At 37.0% G+C, this 25156-nt stretch overlaps 1 protein-coding gene across 2 annotated transcripts in view; it reads right to left on the bottom strand.

Annotated features, from left to right (window-relative positions):
• The window catches only part of BANK1 (B cell scaffold protein with ankyrin repeats 1), a 324478-nt gene that overhangs the window by 28185 nt on the left and 271137 nt on the right, over positions 1 to 25156 (bottom strand). Inside the window, exons 8-10 of one of the 2 annotated variants that reach the window (XM_047718087.1) lie at positions 22081 to 22159; positions 17180 to 17494; positions 12638 to 12940 (exon numbers count right to left, since the gene is read on the bottom strand). In XM_047718087.1, coding sequence (XP_047574043.1) covers positions 12638 to 12940; positions 17180 to 17494; positions 22081 to 22159 — 697 coding nt within the window. The remainder of the gene's footprint in view (positions 1 to 12637; positions 12941 to 17179; positions 17495 to 22080; positions 22160 to 25156) is intronic. The other variant, XM_047718088.1, reaches the window with a different exon arrangement.

Genomic DNA, 25156 nt, shown 5'->3' with positions numbered 1-25156 from the left:
AAAATGATTTATTAAGGGTATTTTGTTTGCCAGCTATTGTCAGACAAAGAGTACTCTTTTTTCAAACAAAGAAAATAAATAAATTTTCTTTTTTTTTTTTTTAAAGATTTTATTTATTTATTTGACAGAGAGAAATCACAAGTAGGCAGAGAGGCAGGCAGAGAGAGAGGAGGAAGCAGGCTCCCTGCTGAGCAGAAAGCCCGATGTGGGGCTTGAACCCAGGACCTGGGATCATGACCTGAGCTGAAGGCAGCGGCTTAACCCACTGAGCCACCCAGGCGCCCCTAAAATAAATATATTTTCAAAGTATGATGGGTTTAAGAAAAATTATACTCATGAAGTAACATTTCGGGTTGAAAATCAATTTTCTGCTTCAAGTCAGTATTTGGAAAACATGCTAAATATAACTTAATGGCAAATTCTGGGTTTGTTGTTTATATATTTCCTTAAATAAAATATAACGATGGATATATGGTGTGTGAATACATTTTAGGATATTAGAAAAACTTTTATAAGTGCTGCTTGATTTTATTTCATTGGCTAGTTCTAAAAAGTCTTGAAAAAATGAAACAGTTTTGAAATTTTAATAACAGGCGGAGTCTGCATGCTTTTTCTTTTTTTGCCAATATTGTCAAGATAATAACTGAAAATGTGTAAGACAAAAAAGGCTGAAGTGTGGCATCATTACTATGAAAAATAATCTGAATCCAAAGATAAATCTGGACAACAAATTCTCCAAACAAAGAGTACATCAATCGATCACTTTTAACAATTCTGCTGCATTTTGGAGCTACAGAGTACTTGGAATTAGTTTTTCTGGATTTTTGGCATTAACTTGTTAAAAGTCATTTTATATCTTGTACGTGGTTCTGCCCACAACAAATGCCCAGGCGTGCATGAAATGCAGTAAATTCACTACACGTCAACACTGTCTTTCAGTTTCTAGCCTTAGAATTACAAAGACTGTGTTTATTCTCCTTGAGATTTCTCTAGCACTTTCAGCCAGAAGAGCCTGGGATCTGATGGAAGATTGGGAGGGGAGTTGGATGTCTGAGAAGGATGGTTATCAAAGTGCTGATAACAGAACTTTTTAAAAGCAAGATGTGTATCCCATCACACCCCACATATGAAGGCCCTTTCTCCCTGGATAATCGCTTCCAAAATCCTCTCTTAACTCACTTTGAGCTATACCCATTTCAAAGGGCCCCTTCCTTCCACCTACACATAAGCCTCATTTCTTTACAAAGACGCAATTAGCACATTACCAAACACACTGTTTTCTTCATGCTATGGAAGTTCAGAGGTATTTTTGAATGTGAGGTAATCTTGGAAAAAGACCTATATTAACTTGTCTCCTGAAGAAAGGGCTAGTCCATCAAAATGATCACTGACTCAAACATGCATAACAAGGAAACACTCTGCGGGCTTTAGGAAAAGGATAGATAGATATAAAATTTCAGAATTTGTTAATCTTCCTTTTTTATGGTTAATATTAGCTGAAACATTTTACATTTACCAGTAAAACCTTTGTTCTAAAAAGCTTTGTATGCTTTCTATTTACCATGCTCACTGACACAAACCTTTAAGAAAAGTAAATGTAAAATCCATGATATCCTGAGAATTGAACATTGGGTTATAGGTCACTCAGCTTTCTATATGAAAGTACATAATTTTGTACAAGATTTCTGGTGAATAAGTTGAGAGTCTGTTTTAAACATGCAGAAATTGGAAAAAAAAAAAAAAAAAGGAAAAAAGGAAACCATCTATATGCCAGAATGCTAACCAACTTGGCACTGGGGAAATGTTAACATTTAATGTTAACAACATGTGACATGGGAAAATGGTTTTCCCCTCCTGGGCCTTTATTTTCTTTGCTGATAAAGGAGGAACTCAGATGAGATGATCTCTGATGTCTCACTCAGCTCTGACATTCTAAGATGCTGCTACCAATTCTTATTTCCCAAGTCACTTCACGTCCAGTAGTGCCTGGATAAATTCTTTAGTGTGAATTTAAATAGGGGACTCTGTTTTGAGGAAGACGTTATTTGTACCACACGGAGGATTTAGACTAATAGAAAAACTAGAAAGTTAAATCACAGACCAAGGTTAATTTTTTGTAAAATATGGAGGTGATCCTGTCCTATGTGTTTAAATTCTTACAGGATACTATTTTTTTAAAATCACATCTTACTGCATCAATGTTCAAAAAATGTTATTAAGGCAATTATGACATACATCAACTTTGATGACTCTACCTCAGTGAAATCTTATTTTTCTCTTCCTACCTAAAATTGGAATTTGAGAAGAAAGGAAAATGAATACATTATTAGTAGTTGTCACCACCTTTAAACATTAAAAAAAGTTCATAGAGAAAGAAAAACAATTTTGAAGTTCAAAATAATCTCAAACAATGCAAATGTCCCAAATACCATCCCCATTTATCTTACATATTGGCAGAACAACTTCTATAAAATTTTCTCTAGAATAGAAATGACACTAAATGGAAAAAAATTAGCATAGTATTAAATATTCAAAACATTAAGCAAAGCAGAACTACCAGAAGAACAGAGGAGAAGGTGAAATATAATGAATTCACTGGTAGTATTTGTCCTCCCAGGTTGCTTTTGCGAGAACACTCTTCCCGTCAACTTCATTTGTGGTCCATCTCAAGCAAAGGGACTCTTCCAAAGCCACCTTCCTTGAAACATCTGACAGCACTTACTTGGAATTTCTTTGTTAGTGGCTAAGGTAATGGAAAGTGTGTGCAATAGCCAAATGCATTCATAAAGATGTGGCTTATAAACAACAAACACCTTGATGTTTCATGCCCATTAGAAGTGCAACATAAAATGTTTAAAGCTATCGTCGATGATTATTCTCGAAATGAGAGATTTGATATAAAACAGTGGACAGATTTGTACTGTGCTCTGGGCTCTCAAATGATATTGTACAGGTAGCAGCAGAGTGTTTATTATTCACTCAATAAATTTTCATTACATTGTTAAACGTGTAAGCAACTACAGTGTTAGACAAAGGCAAATAAGACCCAGTCATAGTCTCCACAACGCACTCCATTTTGATGTATTCATTTAAGCAAAGGTCAAATGTGTCCTTAGTGCCTACTGATGAGAGAGGATAGAGATGAGAGACAATCAGGGAGGGCTAAGGTAGTAATCAGACCCTTGTAGCCTTATTCTTCCTACCTTCTTCTCCCAATTTGCACCCTGTGAAAGGTAATCACAAAAAGTTAGTCTGAGGCAAAACCAAACCAAAACAAAACAACAAAAACACAACCCAAAACACTGAAAACAACCCCTTTGTTGAACCAGCAAAAACAGGTTAAGAGAATATTCTAATCCTATAAGCAGTCACACTGGCTAAGCAAACGGAAGCCCAGAGGAGATGTAGCTTCTATGCAGATTGACCAGGATAGACTGAGCACCCCAACTGCCTTAAAACCCACCATTGCATTCTGCTGGCAATAGTTGCAGGTTATTAATTTGAACAAATTTATCAAACTTATGTCACTACATTTGAATAGGCACATCAGAGTTAGCATGGCCATGGACAGTCCCATCAGCTACATCCTGTGAAGGTTGTCCAGCTGAAAGCAATGCACTGCCTGGGAGCTATATGGAGTCAGGAGTTGTGATATTCTCTTTTTAAAGGAGAATACCGCAAATGGTCAACAAGCACACTGGAGGTCACTGACTTGTTTAAGCTTACTTCTGAGATTGGTAGGGAAGGAAAGCTGGAACTCACATAAGTACCAGAAGGAAAACAGCATAAACATTCTCATTCAATGACAATATCAATTTTCTCCTTAGGAGAAAGCATGAATTTTCTTTCCAGTCTGTAATGGAAACTTTAAGTCTAACAGACATGTTCCCATAAAAATCTCCCAAAACAGGAAATCTTATTATAAATTATTTTTTTCTGTTTCTAAGGAACTTAATTTTTACTAGAGTAGAATGCAAACTGTTTTTATTTGCATATTTACTCCTTTGATGGAAATAAGAATATTTCTATTCTATAAATGCTTCTTATCCAGGGAGTTGAGACATTCCAAAAGACAGAGAACAGTTGGTTTGTGGAACTCTGGGTAATTAGAGCTTGAGGCCATTGCAATGAGTTTATTAGCAAAATCTCCAATCCACCACTGGGCAGGCAGGTCCTCCGTCCTCTTGTTACCAGGCAGGCAACATGTATTAACACCTAGTGCTCGCATAGCCCTGGACTGGGGGTTTGTCTCCTCCCAAATGATTTCCTTTAGGTTGACTGCCTGATTTTTCGTTTTGACCATCTGTATTTAATAATGATATAAGTGAAGACATTACTCTAGTAATATCCCTAGTAATTTTCCTTTTGTTTTAAAGAAAAGAGGTTTGGGTTGCTAAAAAGCCACTCTACTACTATGGAAAGTATGATGAGTTCATCTTTTGGTTCATGCTTGGTGATTACCAAAAGTAACTTCTCTGGCCTCTCTTTTTATCCCTATATCAGGAAATGTTGCTGTCTTAAGAGGTAACCAATTGGATCTGGTCAAGCTCACTTTGAACAGGCATTCCACACTAATTCTGCTAGTAAGACTCAAACTATAGAAATGCAGACTGAAAACTCTAAAAGGACAGGGCTGAACCACTTGCTCTGTGTAGTGTTCATTATTGATAGTTCATAAGTAACTTGGAGCAGACATGCAAGATGAGAGACTGGCATATGAAACCCAAGGTAAGAAGTCAAAGGCACATCAACTGAAATGATCTAGCGGGTCCTATCTCACCTGTGTCTACAGAATACCCTCCATCACACCGATTGACATTTTTGCATCCTACTCTGTTGTGCCAGCTGTGCTACCTACGTCATTTCAATTCCCATAAAAACTCTATGCAGGAGTTTTTGTTTTTGTTTTTTAAACAAATGAAGCAAGGCTATATCACTTGCACAAAGCCAAGCAACTTTGAAGTGGCTAAGTCATGACTCCAATTGTTTCGCCCAGCTTCACAATCTTCATGAATTTCATTCCACTGTGCTACTGTTCCCTCCAAGGAGGCTCTTCTCAGTGTGCCAACCCCACAGAACATCTTGTTTTTCTCCAACTGCTACATATTTAGAAGGAAAAAAATCTGCACACTAAAAGTGCTGGTGAAAAATACTGTGAATTTAGGAAGTCTAACGTGAGAAAGAAGACAACTCATGTGGATAGCTATTTGATCCATCTATGATTTCATGTTCAAATGACCATTCTCTGAAGCACTCTATTCAGATGATTATGTTGTCTTAACAATGGAAACTACCCATGTCATGGTTTCTCAACCTTGGCACTGCTGACATTTTGAACTGGGTAATTCTTTGTGATGGAGCCTTTTCTGTGTCTTGTAGGAAGGATTAGTGGCATGCCTGGCCTCTATGAACTAGATGCCATTAGTACTGTGCCAGTGGTGATAATTGAAAGTGTCCCTAAACTTTGCCAAATATCTCTGGGGAGGCAAATCGCCACCAGTAAAGAACTACTATTCTAGGCCAATTAAACTTCTTACTAAAGAGATATTTAACAGGGACTCTATAAAAATCAAATGGTAAGGGGAAAAAAAAAACAGAATTCACTCTGCTACCAAATGACAATTTAAGTGCTTGATAATATTTGCATTTACTTTCACATATAATATAAATCTTTTAATGTCAGTTTGCACCACAGTTGATTACTCTTTCTCCCTTCCCTAATTGAATTTCTGGAAGACAAGGCTGGGAAAGTTTGTTATTATTATGCCAATGCTCTAACAGATGGTCAACAAAGCCCTTCATTGATTTCACTCAGTGTTGCTGTGGTGTGCTGCTTTGAGAAGGACAGAAAACTAATCAAAACTCCTGGGTTACACAGGCAGGCTTGATTCCCTCTGAAGGACAGTGTGAGTATAGTTCTGAACAAATGTTCCTCTGCAGAGCTGTACCAGCACCCTATCAAGGAAAGGGGAGAGGTGGAGAATCACAGGGGGGATACGGGGACATTGGGCTTACAAACAGAATGATAAATGCGTCCTTCTGTCCTGAGAGCATCTGTGATATACATAATAAGGCCTGAAGCTAAATGACTTGGACAAGGTCACCCAGCCAGAGAGTAGGACCAAGGTACTTGACCCAAGGCCTACATTAATCCACTTGACCACATTTCTTCACTGATGAGGACAGAGACCATTTAATTCTCTCACATATACAATGGTATGGATTAATTTTCTTAAGAGATTCTACAAGGTCTTTTTTTTTTCTGTTTGCATTTCAATTACATTGTATGTGATCAATTTCAAGTACAAATGAATTGCAAGTGGAAAATTTTTGAGAGCAACTGAGTTGTACTTGACATTTTGGGGTCCCAGTAGCTGAGTAGCTCTCAAAAAGGTCATACACAACTTTGTTGCTCTGCAAAATGCCAAGGGCAATTTAGTTGCAATTGAAAATTGCAAGGAAAATTACATTCTACCCCAAACCAGCGACATAGACTCTGAAGAAGGACCTTCAGAGGTTCTATTAATTGTGTGAGGGGAAAATGGGAAATTACCCATTGATGTTGAAGAATTTTCCCCAATAGGCAGTCATCTCTTTGCATGATTTGTGGATATAGTTTTACTACAAATCTATATACAATATGCAAAGTGTTCATTTTCTTTCCTTGATTTTTCTTAAATCAAGAATTCTGTCATAAAGGAGGACTGTAAATCCATAGTAATTTCTCCATATTCTTGAAACTTAATGAACCTAATCCTTTGCCATATTATTGGGGGGGAAAGGTGGAGAGAATGCAACATCTGAAAGCATGCAGACTTCAAAATCTTTCCATTTAAGAAAAATAAATTATTCCTTTGTTGTTCATCCAAATGGGAATTGAATAAAAATAAGAAACATATCTCTTAATAAGTTTAGTTTTAAACTTGGGTTTAGTTTTAGTTTAGTTTTGCATTAGTAAGTTATGCTTCCAGGGGTGATGGTTGAAATAGAGCCTCTCTATTTTACACTGTGTGAAAGGGGTTAGAATGCTTAGCTGTATGTATGTCAATATCCTGTAACTTTGACCCATTTTGTATGACCTCCCCTTTTCACATTAGTTGTACTTCAAACAGGATGGTTTAACTGTCAAGACAAATACCGTATGATTTCACTAATATGTGGAATCTAAAAAAGTAAATAAATGAATAAATAAAAAGAATCAGATCTATAAATACAGAGAACAAACTGATGATTGCCAGACAGGAGGGTGTGTGTGTGTGTGTGTGTGTGTAGTGGTGCAAAATGGGTGAAGGGGAGTGGGAGGTATAGGCTTCCAATTATGGAAAGAGTAAGTCATGGAGAGAAAATGTACAGCATAGGGAATATGGTCAATGGTATTGTAATAGCACTGTGTGGTGACAGATGGTAGCTACACTTGTGGTGAGCATAGCGTCATGTATAAAGAAGCTGAGTCACTGTGTTATATACATGAAACTAATGCGACATTGTGTGTCAACTATACTCAAATAACAAAAATTTTTTTAAAAACCCCATAAGATGGTTTAAAACAAGAGAAATTTAAGAATTAGTAGATCAGTATATTTTTCTGCCCATTCTCCAGAGTGTTAATAAAGTGTTCTAAAGAACCACATTGATGTGGTTTTTGTCACTTTTTATCATTTTTTCATCTTTGCAGTCATTCAATTAACATTCATCAAATATTCATAGTTTCTACCATGAATTCAGCAGTAAGCTTGGTACCAAAGATCCAATGATGGGCAAAACCAGAAAAAGTTGGTCTCTTCCTCCATGGGTCTTATGGGTCAGAGGAGGAAATAAATATTAACAAATAATCCAGAAATAAATGTATCAATAAAGGAAATTTGTGGTGGGAACCAGACTGATCTAGTTCCAAATCCTCTATCTTCTTCCTAATTTTATCATCATGGGCATGACACTAAAACTCACTGATTATCAGTTTTGTCACCTGCAAAATGAAGCCATTAATGCTAATCATATAGAACTGCTACATGAATTAGAAATTATCATGGAAGTTGTCTCACAATAATTGTTATAAGGAGTAGACTAAGACTATAAGGAGTAGACAAGTAGACTTATCCCTTTAGAGGACAGGATATCACCCTCCTCCTTCTCCTTCTCTGGTAGCTTCCTTAGCCTCTGACTCCACCAGACTCCAGGAAGCACACATTTTTTTCTGTAAAGTTAGTTTAAGTCATTGTCTGCCCAGAAACTGAGAAAAGACAAAGTAGAATTGTTTTTAATTAGGACCTATTGAGTGTATACTACATACCAAATATTGTCCTGGGTAATGGCTAATTTTATCTTACATAAAGATTACAGCAATCCTTGAAGTAAGTATTAATTTTATCCCAAACTTACAATGAGGAAATGGAACCTCAGCTATATGAAGTTACTTGCTTAGGTAACAGAAGCTGAATATGAATACGTTCTGCAAAGCTATAACAGGGAAACCCAGTTTTCCTCCTTTGTTTTACGTGTGTCTCTTTCATTTTCACACCTCTACCACTCACAACACTTCACTTCAGTCACTTATGGTCACCAAATATGCAGAGGTTTCCCCCCTTTGGGCAATTCTATGACACCAGTTGAGTGTCCTACAATTTAACTCAATTCTGACACTACCTGGTGATAGTGTCAGATCCCGAAGGAGAAGGGCTCAGTCCCACAGGGTTGTTTGCACTCTATGTCAGATGCCAATCACAAGTAGTAGATTTCTAGCTTATCCACAACTTCTGTCTAATTTGGCTACAAATTCCCATGACTCCCTCTTCAGGTTCAATGTATTTGCTAGAGTGGCTTACAGAATTCAGGAAAACACTTACATTTGCTAGTGTATTAAACAATATGATAAAGGATACAGATGAACAGCTAGATGAAAAGATACACAGGACAAGGTCTGGGAGGGTCCTGAGTGCAGGAGCTTCTATCTCCACTTAGTTGAGGTGTGTCAGCCTTCCTGTGTGGATTTGTTTGCCAACATGGAATCTCTGGGAATCCCCTACTGTTAGGACTTATTGATCAATAGTCATGTTCAGCCCTTCTCCTTTCTCAAGAAAATGGGGGGACGAGGGCTGAAGATTCCAAGCTTCTAATCATGCCTTGGTGTATTTGATGACTAACCCTCATCCAGGAGCCATTCAGGAGCCCATTCAGAGTTGCCTCATTAGAGCAAAAAAAATTCTCCTGTCATCCAGGAAATCACAAAGGTTTCAGGAGCTCTGTGCCAGATACAGGGTGTGGACCCTCAATAGACATGTTTTCTGTGATCTGGCAAAAGCCAACATGATTTTCCTGTATCTCTCCAGTTTATTTGCCTAGTCTCTTTGCCAGTACTTTCTTGAATTTCTGAAATAGTAAGTTGGGATTCTGCATCTTGCCTTCTTCTTCCATCTCCTATTCTACATCCTTCTCTTTTGGCTGCATTAACATACTCCAGATGTGCCAACATTCTGCTACTACTTCTGTGCTCTGGCAAGAATTGGGGCAAATAAATGTTTTTTTAAATTGAATGGATGGCTTTTTGGGAAATGATGGCAATTTTATTTAATGGAGCTGCTTGAGCTATGAAAAGGAGGGGGGAAAAAAAAAGAGGAAAGATGTGATGAAAGATTTTTACCCCGTGGAATGCAAAGAACATCAAGAAAGAATTAGCTGATGAGGCAATGTTTTCTTAATGTGGGAACAGAATGATCAACAATCAATAGGGAAGCAAGTATATTCCAGTGAAAGAGGAAACGAGTAAATAATGGAAAGGAACTTTGATGACCTCATTTACAGTTCATATTTTGCTACTGATTAGGGATGTAGGACAAAAAACTGTATCTGCTTTTATATTCTTAATAACAAAAAAAAAAGGAAAAAAAAAAAAAACCCTGCATTCTAAAACACTAGTTCCTGGCTGCATATAACACAAATTTTGTGAGAATAAGTCACATTGTGTAATTGAATAGAAAGATTTCTTATAAATCCTGAAGGGTGTCAAACTTGCGATAAGTAGGTGAGATGAATAGCTTTTAAAATTTCTTAGAAACTCAAGATTTCTAAGATTCTTTAAGGTCCGTGTGTGTGTGTCTGCGCACATATACATGTGAGTATATGACAAACTGGACCATTGTCATGTAAGGAATTTACATAATACACAGAAAGATTTTATTAGCCAAAAGTCTAAAGCAGTGATAGCTTCAAATTCCTCTCCAATGAACGGAGGCAACCATCCAGGATGGAAGGCTTATTCTTTGGTGAATCCAAACAAAAGTAGTTCTGGCCATGGGACATGAGGCACAGTGGGTAACAAGGCTTATACACTGGGCTGAACACAAGAAGAACAAGTCAGATTTTGCATTATAAATGGTGAAATTTCCCAGTCTTCTTTTTCCCATGCTCTGATCTCAAAGGTCTGGCAACCAGATATATAAAGTAGGTTGGAGTTTTGGCTTTTCTTCTAGGTAAACCCGAAAGCATAGAAGAATAGATCTACATAAACTAACACTATGCGGTAATTCAATGAAAAAGTTGGTTACCTGCCTACGACCCTACAATGCAGTCCACAGGTTAACAAGTAGAGTTTCCTTTTAGGTCTTTGGTGCTTAAAATTCGTACACATAAAAGCACAGCTAAGATACTTGGTGGAAGTATCAAGCATTCTAGGTGGTCACAAACAACAAACAAAGATAAGAGAGATAATATGAAAACTGCAGGAAAAATGAAATCATAGAAATTTGAAAACCCAAATCAAAGCCAAATGAAAGAAAACAATAACAAAGATACTGAATTACACTGCCCTCACCACTGCCAAAGAAAGAGAAAATAATGATAGAAAAAGAGAACAAATATGGGCACCTATGTGGCTCAGTCAGTTGAGCAGCTGCCTTCAGCTCAGGTCATGATCCCAGCACCCTGGGATCAAGCCCTGCATTGGGTTCCCCGCTCAAGTAGGGAGTCTGCTTCTCCCTCTCCCTCTGCCTGCTGCTCTCCTTGCTTGTGCTCTGTTTCTCTGTCAAATAAATAAATAAAAATCTACAAAAAAAAAAAAAAAAAGAAAGAAAGAAAGAACAAATAGAGAAGAAAGAATTCATGGAAAATAAGAATATGACAGTCCAGAGAAGGATGAGAAGGTAAAATTAAAAAATAGAACACTGCAACATGGGAGTCTCTACTTGTGGTCCTGAGAACTCCCCAAGGATTGGGATACAGAGGACGAAGTACCATTTCAGAAATTTCTCAAATACAATTAAATTTTTGTGTTGAGCTCTATCTATCTTCTTTCTTTAAAAAATATTTATTAGGAAGTAATACCCTTGTGTACGAGCTAATAATATCATAGATGTCACTATGTTAGACAATCTAATAATTTCTAATTACAGCTACTCCCTACCTTAATAATCTAGATAATTGTTCCAGTTAACATTTCATTTTATCTGACACATTTATTAATTTGTTATTATTTTCTAATTTTTAATAGTTTCTTAAAAATTTTCAGCAGTAGATCACTGTTGACTAAATATATGGTACACTAGTAATTATATATACTCACAAATTTTCTTACACAAAGTCTCAAAACATAATGCTTAAGCAATAAAATGGTTTCTTTTGAACATATTAAGCACAGATGAGTAACTGCTTCTTTTGCATAGCTTCATGGTGTATACTTAAATGTTCTGTTTGAGTACTTGGTTTAGATTGTTTGAATGTATAATCGATTGCTTTTCAGTTTAGTTATCTGCTAAATATGTTGTCCAAAAAAATCTCTAATCAAGTGTCACATTGTACTGGATATTTATTTGCCTATCTGCCACCTAGGAACCACTCAAGGATGAGGAAATTGTTTTATCCAATTTTCTCAGTCCCTAGGAGGGTATTTTAGCCCAAAAATGCATGCAACGCACTGATAAATAAAAGTTATCTCTCAGACACTATGGACTTGGCAACTATATCAAACTAAACAGAGTATAGAAGAGTGTCACAAAATAACAGTAGTGTAAATATACTCTGCTGGGACTCTAGATATTTAAAAAAACTCAGAGATCTGATAATTTTTTTAATTTAGATTCAACTGAGCAGAAAATGAGAAAGAAGAAATGAAGTCTAAAATGAAGTAGAGATTCTATGACAGATGAAGTGAATCTTAATTATTGGGTGAACTGCAATTTTCAGAGTAATTGTGGTTGCATATCTGAGATTCTAGTATTCACAACTTTTCCAGTTTTTAAAGTTATTTTATGTGGGATTAGGAGCAAAAAGTAAAGTTGGGGCAAAAGTGAAGTATTTACCTCTTTTCTTGGAAATTGCAAGAAAATTTGCAATTACTCATAGGAGTTTAGCTTCTTTTTATAGAAAAAGACTCAAATAGAATTTCTCCACACAAGCTGTGGTTTCATGTTCTTTGGATAATTTGTCAAAACTATCCTTCCTTAATGAAGAATTATAAACCAGAACCCTACCCATTGTTCTTATTTTCTTTATTTATTGTGTTTCTAAATTTAAAAATGGGCCAATACAACTCACCTATGACATGAAAAGAATTTTTCATCTTTGGGATTTTTGACCCCACTAAAAAGAAGACAATTCCTCTCACCCCCAAAGCACTCTCTCACACACAAAGAGCACAAAGCATTACCTTGAGCTATGTAAGGTGTGGTTTCCTCTTTCGGAGGGATATTTGTGGGTCGAGGTGTAGGGGCAGGAGGTCTGTTTATAATGAAAGACCGACTCCCCACTTTTTTCTTTGTACTCATATTGGCCAGTATCATGTCATAGTCACTGTCTTCAATCTCAACAATTGTGTAGGGGTCTTCCTCCTTCTCCTGCTCCTTTTCATCTTCTTTCTTTAGTTCTTTGGGTTCACCTCCTGTTTCTTGTCTTGCTCCAAGATCACACCAATTTTGACTTCTTTCCATTTGGCCTCCCACCATTTTCCCTGCTTATGAAATATTTAGATGGTGGTTACTTTTCTATTATATGCAATATTGTTGATGTCTGTCTGTCACTTCCTTGAAACTCCCCCCAAATAATTTATACTGTCTCATATATCTAAAAATGAAAAGTACACCATATAATTTACTAACATACCCTCCCACAGTTTGTAATTGTTAACTTTGTTTAAAAAAAAAAAAGTTTGTAACTGGCTGACTCAATCAGTAGAGTACATGACTCTTCATCTCAGGGCTCTGTTTGAGCCCCATGTTGGGAACAGGGTTTACTTAAAAATACAAGAAAAAAAAAAGTTTGCTTAAAACATGGTCTTCTTTGAAAACCTATAAATAACCATGTAAGTATTTTCCAGATAGTTTATAAGGAATTTAATATCAGAAAATCAAGTGATAAAACTAGTCTCAAATTCCAAATGCTTCTGAAAACTTTTTCTCAAGCACAATATGCTAAGATTTTTTTTTTTTCCACTTGAAGTCATTTCACCTTTCATAGGGCCTGCACTGGGTGTTTTGCCTAACATTCAATTTCTCTGAAAATGACGGGGGGAATAGCTAAACATGCCATTACTTAGTTTCTTACAGGAAGTCTCACCGTGATTTCACAAACTCAGATTCCAAAATGCAATTCTTGATGTCTATAAACCAGCATGAACCTCATTCTTAGATAAAGAACACTGAAAAGAGGGTTTGTGACAAAGGTGGCATGGATAATCAATGACTTAAAGATTACTTCATATGAAAAAAATGACCTTTTATGGTTTTAGTTAGTAAAATCTTTATATATTTTTTAAAGAATGTACTAAAATATTGTAGTAGCAGTTATTTAGAAGACAAAGGTATATGAGTAAGTTGGAAAAAAATTTTGATGGATCCCTGCGACACCAATGAGAATTTTATTAAAAATTAGACTTTTAAGGGGCACCTGGGTGGCTCAGTGGGTTAAGCCTCTGCCTTCGGCTCAGGTCATGACCTCAGAGTACTGGGATTGAGCCCCACATCGGGCTCTCTGCTCAGCAGGGAGTCTGCTTCTCCCTCTTTCTCTGCCTGCCTCTCTGCATACTTGTGATCTCTCTCTCTGTCAAATAAATAAATAAAATCTTTAAAAAAAAATTAGACATTTGGGGTGCCTGGATGGCATAGTCAGTTAAGTGTCTGACTCTTGCTTTTGGCTCAGGTTATGATCTCAGGCTCTTGGGATCGAGCCCCCTGTCAGGATCCTCACTCATCTTGGAGTCTGGTTTGGGACTCTCTTTCCCTCTCCTTCTGCCTCTCCCGACCCGCTTTTTCTCTCTCTCTCTCTCAAATAAACAATTAAAATCTTTAAAAAATTAGACTTTTGATATTTTGCTTAAAGCGTTAATGGAAACAATAAAATGCAAAGAATTTCAATTATTGACTGAAAAATCATTGCTTTTCTGGGTTATTCTGAGATATTTATGCATGTGACCTAAGAAAGAATATTCTCCTTCCTCTTTGGTGAAAATCTGACCAAAAAAGTTTAAGTTATTTATGGATATTTTAGTGGAAAAATGTAGAAGTTAAGGAGGAAGACAAGTTGTAGAGCAGAATTAAATATTTTAAGTAGTTCAGCAATTGTTTTGGGTAGACTCATGAAGATAGGCTGAGATCCTCCCCCAAAGGAGTCTTAGATCTGATGGTTTCAGTTAGTTTAAGCCAAGAAGTATTAATGCCTACATGCCTAGCACTAACTTCCAAATCAGCATGACTTGCCTTTCTCCCTAGGAATAATATGGTACTGAGATTTTGACTTCATGACTTCTGTTTCACTGACAGCATAACAGGTGAAACCAGATTAAGTGTGTGGGAAACATTTTTACAGTGTTTCATTTTTAGCAGAATGTGTCAACTATCTTACTTTTATCAACCCATTTCCTGAGCTGTTAACTCCCTTTGTTTCTCCACCCACCTTCCTTCCCAACTCTTTCTAAAGTTGGGCTTGCACCAGAAATAACACATTTTACTTTTTTATTTCCCAGTGTATCAGATTCCACTTTCGATGTCAGAGTGGGGCCTGAGCATTCTTAATTCAAGTTGTACATTAGTAAATAAAGATGAAACTAAATCACTCCTATCTTCCTAACTTTTGGAAAAAAAAAGAGGGAGCCTATGTAACAAAGAGAAGAATCTTAAAAGCCCAGGAAGCCTGTTTATAGAAGTATTTGATACATTCTAATTACAGGCTCTAAAGTCTTGGGTCTGAGTCAAAGAGCGATCATAGTGATTGTTGCTTTGCAAGAGTGTTGTGAAGATAAAAAGGGACAATGTGTTCTTTATAAACTAAAAAGTGTTCTACACTGTTTTACATTCTTGTTTTCTCCAGTGAATGGGTCCATAAATCCACCATGGGGAATCGGATGCTCTGGACATGAAGAGGTGGACTTTCTTTTTTGGCAATTTGAGGGTATATGGAAACTAATCTTAGAAGACAATTCTGAAGGTATCACCAGCTAAAGTCAAAGATCCCAATACAAAGTCTCTGGCTGAAAGAAAAAAAAAAAAAGTGGTAGATTCTTGTCTTACTTTCAAAGACCTTAGTCAAAGAATTTTAAGAAAAAAATATTGATGTTTTATTTTGCATTTACACTATCACCAATATTAACCCAATGAAAAGATGAGATCAAAAGTAAAATGTGAAAATGTGAAAGTATAGTTTTAAAATAAAAAGTGGGGATTTTTTGTTTCATCTTGCTTTTTCTGTTTGGTATTTTTCAGAAACTATATTAGCCGATGTTACACTTCTGCTTTTAGAGGCCTGGTGAATGTTCTCTATAGAGTAGTTTTAGACCTCCTAATATACTATGTATAAAAATTTACATTTGGGAAAATATGATTTATTATTAGTCCCTCTAAGAGATTCAACCTGATAATAGACAACTTTGCCTTCTTAATTTATTTTAATAATTATATAAAATTATTCACATCTGTAAAAAGTGAGAAACTATACCAGAATTTTATTGCCTTGTGCTGCTTATCTATGTCTCTCTTCCCAGCCCCGGTATTGATAGACTTATCTCACTGATTTATCGCAATGGTCTATAAGATCTTGGCTCATTGTAGGTAGTCAGTAAATATTTGTTGAATGAATGAAAGAATGAGAGGAGTGCCCATGAGATTTTCCATACCTTCTTTTAAGGAGGACTTTTCAACTCTAAATACAGTGTATAACCTTAGTAAAGGTTTATGTTCATCAAGTTGAACCTTTATAGAAACAGGCCCTTCAATATGCAAATGCTAAATTTCATGGCTTCAAAATTCACTTTTTTTGCAATGCTGTTTATATACTTTGTAGCCCTCTAGGACTCAAAAGCTAAAAAGTATAATGACAAGCAGAGTTTTAATAATATGTGTTTCATCTTTCTTATTAAAATTTCATTATAAGAACCACTTTTTGAATTTGTAGAGTAGACATAAAATAGTGATCAATAAAGTGGGTGATAGTTAGTGACTGCCGAGTGAACCTGGAGCTGGGAGTCTGTTAGGCTATTGACTGCTCTGGCCAAATCAGCCCAATATGCAAGCTCCTCTTGATAGTACCTGCCTTCCCCAATGACCCACCCATCATGGAATTACACAGGTCATTCTTGCATTTGGGAACAACCATGATGAGAGCCATTTAACTGTTCTTCCACTTCAGCAATATACTGAGTGTCCTCAGGCTTGGTCTCAAGGTAGTGTGTGATAAGCCTTTTACCAATTGCTTCCCCTACAGCTACCAGGGAGCTAGTGAAAGTCCCCAAGGTCAATTTCAAATCTGTAAAACATTTGCCTTTTCCTTTTGCCAGAACACTAAGAGTACTTTTTAAAAGGAAAGTTGTCATTAACTTTTCCACGTGATGCTTGAGGTTCATTTTATGTGAAGGGCTACAAACTCCTTCAAAGTTTTATTGCTTTACTTACTTAAAGCAAGTTGTAATGAGACTGTTCTAGAAGAAAGAGAGGGAGGGGAGGCGGGAGGGAAGGAAGGTGGGAGGAAAGAGAGTGAGGGGAGGGAGAGAAAAGGAAAGAAAGAAAGAGAGAGAAAGGGCGAGAAAGAGGGAGGACGGAGGGAAGGAGGGTGGGTGAGTTAGTGGCAAGTATCTCTTAAGGAACAGCAGGAAAGCTGCTCTTGGTTTTAAAAGCTCATCTTCCCTGTAACAGATCTGTCACTGCACGGTATCCTAGGGAAGCCTGTCAAACTTCTGTTGTTGCTGTTTTAATCTTAAACCTACCCTGTAGTGTGCCGTGAGGTTTTTCCAGTTGGGAGTCAGCAGGGACAGGTCGCGGTGGGGGGAGAGGCGGTCTGCTGCTCATGAGCGCCTCTGCTGAATTCTGTTCTGGACTGTCTCCAGGAATGAACACATACAAGTCCTCATCGTACTCGTTCACAGAACTCCCACTGCCAGCCTCTGCCGGGCTCTGCTCGGCCTCGGGGCCGGAGGCGTTCTCTTTCTCTTCCTTTGCCAGTTCGCCGGCCTCAGCTCCTTCTGCACGCAGCCTGTATGATGTCTGCCCGCTTGCCTGACCAAACGCTGATTTCTGTGCGGCTGTTTATGATGAAGATGGTAAATTTCATTTAAACACACCATCTGGAGGCATTTCATATTTTCTGATTTTACACAGAAGTAGTAGTACTGCTAATAAAGCTTTTATGAGTTGATACAGTCCAAAGCTGACAAGCGCATAATTTTAGTGAATAGTCATTCTTGGGCTTTTAAAGTATTTACCAAATGAACAGTTAAAGCTTCATCATACCTTGCTACCTCACTATAAGACACATACATACAATAACATTCTGGTTCTAGAGTTATTGTTTGAGCAGATTCATATATATGTCTATATTAATGCATTTTTATTAGAAAACAGAATAACCGACCCAACCAGTAATAAGTGAGTAATGGAAAAGGTAAATTCAAGGAAAAAAGTAAATCTTAACTTGCTTGTAAATAATGCAATAATTATCATTATTATCATAATAATGTGATCTTATTATTATTTTAATATATAACACCAGATTGTATTTTAATTCTTGAAAACATTACTTGGGGGTGTAAGGACCTATTTTATATTTTTATTTTAGCCAGAGGCTTCCAATTGAGGTCAAACAATAACTTTGTTGTTTAACCTTTAAACTGTCCCTGCTCCCCTTCCTCCAGGGAACCTACTTAAAAACAAGTTCCGGAAACCAGTCTCAGGTAACAAAGCACAGATACAAGGATGGGTCAGGCTAGGTGGAGGCATCTGATCAGTGGGGGGTTGCATACTGTCTCCTCAGCTACCAAGGAGTATGGGCCCCACCCTTTGGGAGCCTTTTGGGTGCCAATCTTAACCAAGGTGAAATGGTAATTCAATTGGTCACCTAGCAACACTGTGCAGTTTTCTCTGTGTGTTACAGTTTCATTGGCCACCTGTGCATGGCCAAGCCCAACCGCATAGCCTTTGCCCTTAAAAGCCAGTCCGTAAAGGAGCATGGGGTCGCCCTCTCTCTATAAGAGGTGCAGCCCTGGCCGGCCAGTTTGATTCTTGATGCTTGGCACGAAATAAAGCTTTGCTTGACCTTCGCTTTGTATCAGTCTCGCTCCTTTAATCACGGACCCATTATTTGGGCATAACAGGGAGGAGTGTTAATATTTTTTGGTGGAGAAGGCATCAAATCACCGATAGTAGGTAAATCTTTCTGAGACTCAGTTCTGTCACCCATAAAATATACCCTAGTCTGAAGCTTAACCAAGTAATCCAAATTCCCTCCATCTTAAGAATCATGATTTCATCATTTGTTTTCATAGTGTACACAGTAGATATCCTCTAACTACTCAAGAAGAACTGAAAAAAGATATGCAATAACTTTAAGTCTTAAAATTTGTTGTTTAAATTTTCTTTATAAAAATTCTGCTTTAAATAAAGGATTCACAAAATTTTAAAACAATCTTGGAATCTCTAAATTAGAGGGAATATGTGAATTGTTGTCTTTGCCAGTGCGACAAAGAAGCAGAAGATTTTTGTTTTACAGTGTTGCTAAGCTGAAGTTTGGCTAAAGAAGCAAACTGGCAGAGTATGGAGAAAAAGGACTTTTTTTTTTTTTTTTAACAATGAACAGCTAATCTGTAGAAACTTTTCAGTTATGGGAGAAAATTAGTGATGAGGAAAAATCGTACCCATGATGATATCCATATTTCTACATGGAATTTTATTTTTTATTGTTTTTTCCTTTCATGTGAAAAAGAAGAAAGATATAGTTTCAGTACTAAAACTGCGGACCAAGATTCTTTAATTAGGAGCCTGAGAAGAGCAATCTACAGAATGAGATCTCTTGTACAAATCTCATTCATCTTTGTTCCTCTAAATCCAAACACTGAGCCTGCAATAAAGTAGTCTTCAGAGATGTTGATGGAGTCAATGATGCAGTGACTGAAAAGGAATTATGGCTCAGGCTAGCAAAGGAACTTCACTAGTTCTGTCTGGGCAAATCGATCAACTAAGAATTACACTCATGCTATAGGAAATTATTTATAGCCATCTTATGTTTATGGATTCAGTGTTTATGTTTTATGTACACACTGTCTAAGCCACAGAGCCTCCTTGGTCTTTGTCAAAAATGTCCAAACCTGGGATCCAGCTCTGGAGAGTTGGATGTAGTGGGTCAGTGAGTTTTAGCAAGCCTCATAGTGATGGTCATACTAGTGAAAATCTGCCAGCTAAGGTGTGTTATGCTTCACCCACTAACCCATTAGGGAGCCTGAGGCCCGAGTCCAGTCACACAGAATTTCAAACACAAGACAATTCCAGGTCCTAATGGTCTAGGGAAATGAGGTTGTTCTCTATAAACAATTGAAATAACATTTCCCTCTGTACAGGCAGTTCTTCTGAGGATTGAATGTCATGATAAATAAGTGGTCATGATCTTCAGTTTTATTATTATTAAAATGAAAATAAAATGTATAAATTTAAAAATCAGTGCATTAATCCATTGCTTACATACATAGCATGATTTTGTGTTATGCCATAACTCTTGAAGGTGTTTATTGATTTGCCAAAATATTCTAGTTAGACATTGTATTTAATTGTATTTGATTTGCAGGTCCATTTGCCTATATTTGAGAAACCAGTGGTCAGTAATGGTTAGCTGAATATCAACTATGCAGCATTAAAAGGGCAATGCCCTGTGGCCAGAGAATGCTTGATATGTGAGATATCACCATGCTGTGAATAAACAAATAGAGTGGTCAGAGATGGGACTGGAAAAGGTTATTTAGAGCTTTTTAGATGATGAGGAGGATGAGTATGATGGGAAGGTACTGGGAAATTTGGAAGAGAAAAATGACTAGTTCCTTCAGGAGCACAGAGCATTAGGGCTGGCAAATGTGGAAGCTGCTTACACTGGGTTTCTTAATAACAATACTGATGACATTTTGGATCCTGTATCCTGTGGGGTATGTCCTGTGCATCCTAGGATATTTCGCAGAATTTCTGGTGTCCACCCACTGACTGCCAGTTGTAAACCTCCCTTCTCAAGTCATGATAATAAGACGAGTTCTGTTTATTGACAAGAATCCTCTTGTGGGTGGGAAACAGTCCCTCAGTGACAACCACTGTGCTACTGCAATAACCCAGGGGAGAGCTGATGGCACCTGGACTAGGAGAAATCTTGGCAGAGTGAGGAACAGCTGAATGCTGGCTATGCTGTGAAGGTAGAGTCCACAGAACTGTCTGATCTTATTGGATATGGGGTGAGAGAGGAAGTAAAAAAGCCCAGGGAGACTCCCAGGTCTTTGGACAAAATTAAGCAAGGAAAGAATCTTCCCTTACTGAGATGGGAAAGTCAGCAGGTAGTGTAGGTTTGAAAAGGTCAGGCATTAGGGTTTTTGGATTTGAAAACAGTGAGTGGGAGAAGCCTATCAGAAGCCTATTGTATACCAGGGGAATCTGGAATAATGGGTAGACATATGGGTAATATACAAGTGGGAAGACTGAATTAGTCTTTGGACGTTAGAATATAAAATTACATCCTATTATACCAGTAAGGATCTTAGAGAGAGTTGTAGTCCAAGCTTCTCATTGCCTAGCAGAGAACACTAATGATGAGGGAGCAGGAGGCTGGCTGAGGACAAAGCAAAAGCTGGCACCTTGCACCCCCTCTCCACCCACTCCCTTCAGTAATATGTGTGACATTCCTCAGGCACCTCTGGCTGCCCTAAAAGAAAAACAAATAGTTAACTTGCAGAGATCACAGTCCTGCAAGACAGGAGTCTCCCTTGGTTTACCAATGTCCTAGAGATTTACAACAAAGAAGCTATCTAACAATAGCACAATTTCCAGAGGCAAATAACTCAGTTCCTCAAGCCCTAAATAAAGTTAAATTTCTTCTAAACCCAAATCTCACTAACAAGGACATTTGATAGGAGAAATGTGAAACTTTATCTCTAGATCTCCAAGATAGTGTCGAGAATCATTCCCAAGCATATGGCCCACTGATATACATCTAAAGGGTCTCACAAGAAGATTTTTACTACTAGTAATGAATAACCTTTCTCCCAACAATAGCTAGCTCCTCAAGGTCCTGGAGACCTTGCTTCCAAAATTTCTTAGAGACTAACATCACCCTCTTTGTCCTCACCTACCCAACTCCTGTGTATATAATCAGCCATTCCTCAGGATAAAGGCGCAGCATCTCCGTCTGCCCACAGATCCTGTCCCCGTGCTCTAATAAACCACCTTTTTGCACCAAAGACGTCTTAAGAATTCTTTCTTAGCCATCGGCTCCGAACCTCACTCCACCGAACCTCACTAGGTTCAAGAACTTCATCACTAAGGTCTGAAAAGAATGTGACTTTGTTTTTAAAAAACTGAAAAAACAGAGTTGTCAAATAGAATATTTGCATCAACTTGACTTGTGTATTCTCTCTGGGTAGGAAAGACTGGTTTTTGATTATTTAACACGAACTTAATAAAAGTATGTAAATTAGCAAGATAATGTAGTAACATCTCTACCGTATTATAAATTAAAAGTCATTCAGTCAATTAAATGCTTTTCCATGCTCTCTTGTGCTCTCTTCAGTCTTGTTTTATCAGTTACATGTACCTTAATACAGATACTACATATATACATATATTTCTAACATCCAGGAACACTTACTAGGAGAAGATATAAGTAATGAGGTAATATCATCTTCATAGTCATTTTCTTGCTCATCATTTCTGCTAACTTCCGGGATCTGAAAAAAATGAATGTAATTTTTAATAATATCCATTAATCTTAATATATCTGCATCTAAAGACACCAAAAGGAAAGTTAATACCTATGGAAATTATGGTTTTAGTTTTTATTTAAATACCTTGATTATACTACGTATCTTAACTATTGTATTTTTGCCATCTACAAGAGTTCAGTGACAAAAAATATTAAAAGTATAACTGTGGCGGGGCACCTGGGTGGCTCAGTGGGTTAAAGCCTCTGCCTTCGGCTCAGGTCATGGTCCCAGTGTCCTGGGATCGAGCCCCACATTGGGCTCTGTGCTCTGCAGGGAGCCTGCTTTCCCCTCTCTCTCTGTCTGCCTCTCTGCCTACTTGTGATCTCTGTCTGTCAAATAAATAAATAAAATCTTTAAAAAAAAAAAGTATAACTGTGGCAATAAAACATTTAGAATAGACAACAGATTAACTTAAAAATGAAACTATTAACAACTACTTTAAGATTCAAAACAATAGTCATGAAATCCGTTGGTTTAGTGTCTGCCTTGGGGTCAGGTCATGATACCCGGGATGGAGTCTGGCATCTCCCTGCTCAGTGGGGATTCTGTTTCTCCCTCTGCCCTGTTCATGCTCTCTTTTTCAAATAAATAAATAAAATTTAAAAACAAAATAAAATAAAAGCTTTCTTTCATTTTAACATTTCTGTATCTTTTATCAGTTCAAAAGACATTCTTAATTACATCAAGTATTATAATACAATGAAAGACAGTGGAATTGTAAAATGGTTTATTTTCTGTCTTTAAAAAGAAAAAAGAAACAGACTAAGGGTATTTATGTTTGTTTTTCTGAAGTCAGTTCCACTAAGAAGGAAGAATTACTGAGAAAAAAAAGAAATCTGTCATCTCTGAATTGCTACTCTTTGTTTATAATCTCTGAAGGAGACATGGGGTCTACAGTAGGGGAACATACTTGTGCTCCTAGAGTAAGGTAAGTAATACCAGTGACAACTCTGTGCCAAAGCATCTAGAGAACGAGGTGGAGGTTGGTTGCATTAACATAGGTCACATTTTGTTACCATGAACTGCAAGTGATTCTTCAAATGATTTATTCTTTTGTTTTTATTAAAGCTGAAAGGATTAGTCCATTTGCTCTGCATTGGGAATGTCCCTTTAAAAATTAGAAGCATTCATATTGAAGCATTATTAAATTTATAATAGCTTTGGTATGCAAAGTATTTGACCTGCATGTTGACCTCATCAATTTGGTTGGTCACTCACTTTGGCCAGTGGGACCCCAGTGAAACTAACTTCCTTCCTTCTTTCCCTCCTTCCTTCCTTTCTTTTTAACTAAACATCATGGTCTTTGATTTCCAGTAGAATCTTAAAAATAAAAATCTTTTTAGTATTTTTTGTAGTGAGCTTGATTCAGAAGCTCATTTTATATTTAAGTCATATTTTCCCCTTGGTGGACTCAATCAAATGCTAATATGAAAAATCGCAACTTTACAAGGGAGATTGACATGTTGATTGATATTTGCATGCTTTGGTATTAAATGCATTGTTTAATGTAGCCATTCTTTGTTTCCAACTAGACTGACCTCTTTACTTCATAAGATAGATCAAGAATACATTAAAAAATCCATAAAACTCTTATAATCATATCAAGGAGGTTTTTACAGATTGGATAACAGGGATGGTTTTCAAAGATTTCAGAAATTATGTGAAAATTTCCCATCTACTATTCATAAGCCTAGACATTATGAGCTCAAAATCAGTGTGAATTAATAAAGAGACTATGGGCAAGGGTGTGGGTGTATGTGTGTGCACTGAGGTTACAATCTAATGCACTCATTTTTGTGTCCTAACTTAAGCTATATGACATTTGTATTAATAAACAAAAAGCAGGGGCGCCTGGGTGGCTCAGTGGGTTAAGCCGCTGCCTTCGGCTCAGGTCATGATCTCAGGGTCCTGGGATCGAGTCCCGCATCGGGCTCTCTGCTCAGCGGGGAACCTGCTTCCCTCTCTCTCTCTCTCTCTGCCTGCCTCTATGTCTACTTGTGATCTCTCTCTGTCAAATAAATAAATAAAATCTTTAAAAAAAAATTTAAAAAAAAATAAAAAAATAAAAAAAAAATAAACAAAAAGCAAGCCCAAAAAGGTATTGAAGGAAGAAGCTTTCCAAATTTAAAAAGTAGCTGAGTTTGACAGATTTGAGCTGGCTCATAAATATTATGTAAAACTGACATTTTTTTATATCAGGCTATGCAGAGACTGTTTTCTCAGGAGTGAGAGGATTTTTAGAAATATTCAAACTAAAAAACAAAGGTTTCTTATTTGAGTTCCTTACACTTAAAATCAGATTTGGCTTCAAAAATATGTTAGATTCATGACGTATTAGTAATTGTTGAATGAAATCAATGATGGCTTCAAAGACAGCAAGAGTGGTGGTACCTTGACATATAATGACGTTAGCACTTGGCTGTGTGGGGCAGTGGCAGAGCATGGATGGTGCAGTCAATCAAATCACAGCTCTATTATCTCTATTAGTGATTAGCTGCATGATATCAAGCAAGATATTTAACTCTAAATCTTAATATTCTATCCTGTCAAATGTGAATAGTAATATGTATGCCGTCAGTTTGCTGAGAGGGTTAAATAAGAATAATGTAAGTGAAACACATATTATCTCCACCATACAGTGAATGCTTAATAAATGTAACCTACACATGTTAGGTTTTCCTTCATCCTACAAAATATAGATATGCATTTAATAAGCAGAGTGATCACATTGATTTGATGGGAGAATCTTCAATAATCAATAATTATTTAACCTTTTTTTTTCTCAACTGTGTGCCTCTAGAAGTTCTATTGATAGAAAAAGACCTGAAATATAAACTTTCTGATTGAAGTGTGGCATTGTGGCTTTGTTAATAAAAATGCTTAGATAATTTATAAGATAATAGAGTTAAGAATGAAAAAAGGGTAATTTTCTAATAAGTTCCTTTTTCTAAGGCTAGAGTC

This window comes from Lutra lutra, chromosome 2 (assembly GCF_902655055.1).
Source record: "Lutra lutra chromosome 2, mLutLut1.2, whole genome shotgun sequence".
NCBI classification, from domain to species: domain Eukaryota; kingdom Metazoa; phylum Chordata; class Mammalia; order Carnivora; family Mustelidae; genus Lutra; species Lutra lutra.
The sequence above is the reverse complement of the archived record's forward strand: the minus strand, read 5'-3'. Positions and strand labels throughout refer to the sequence as shown.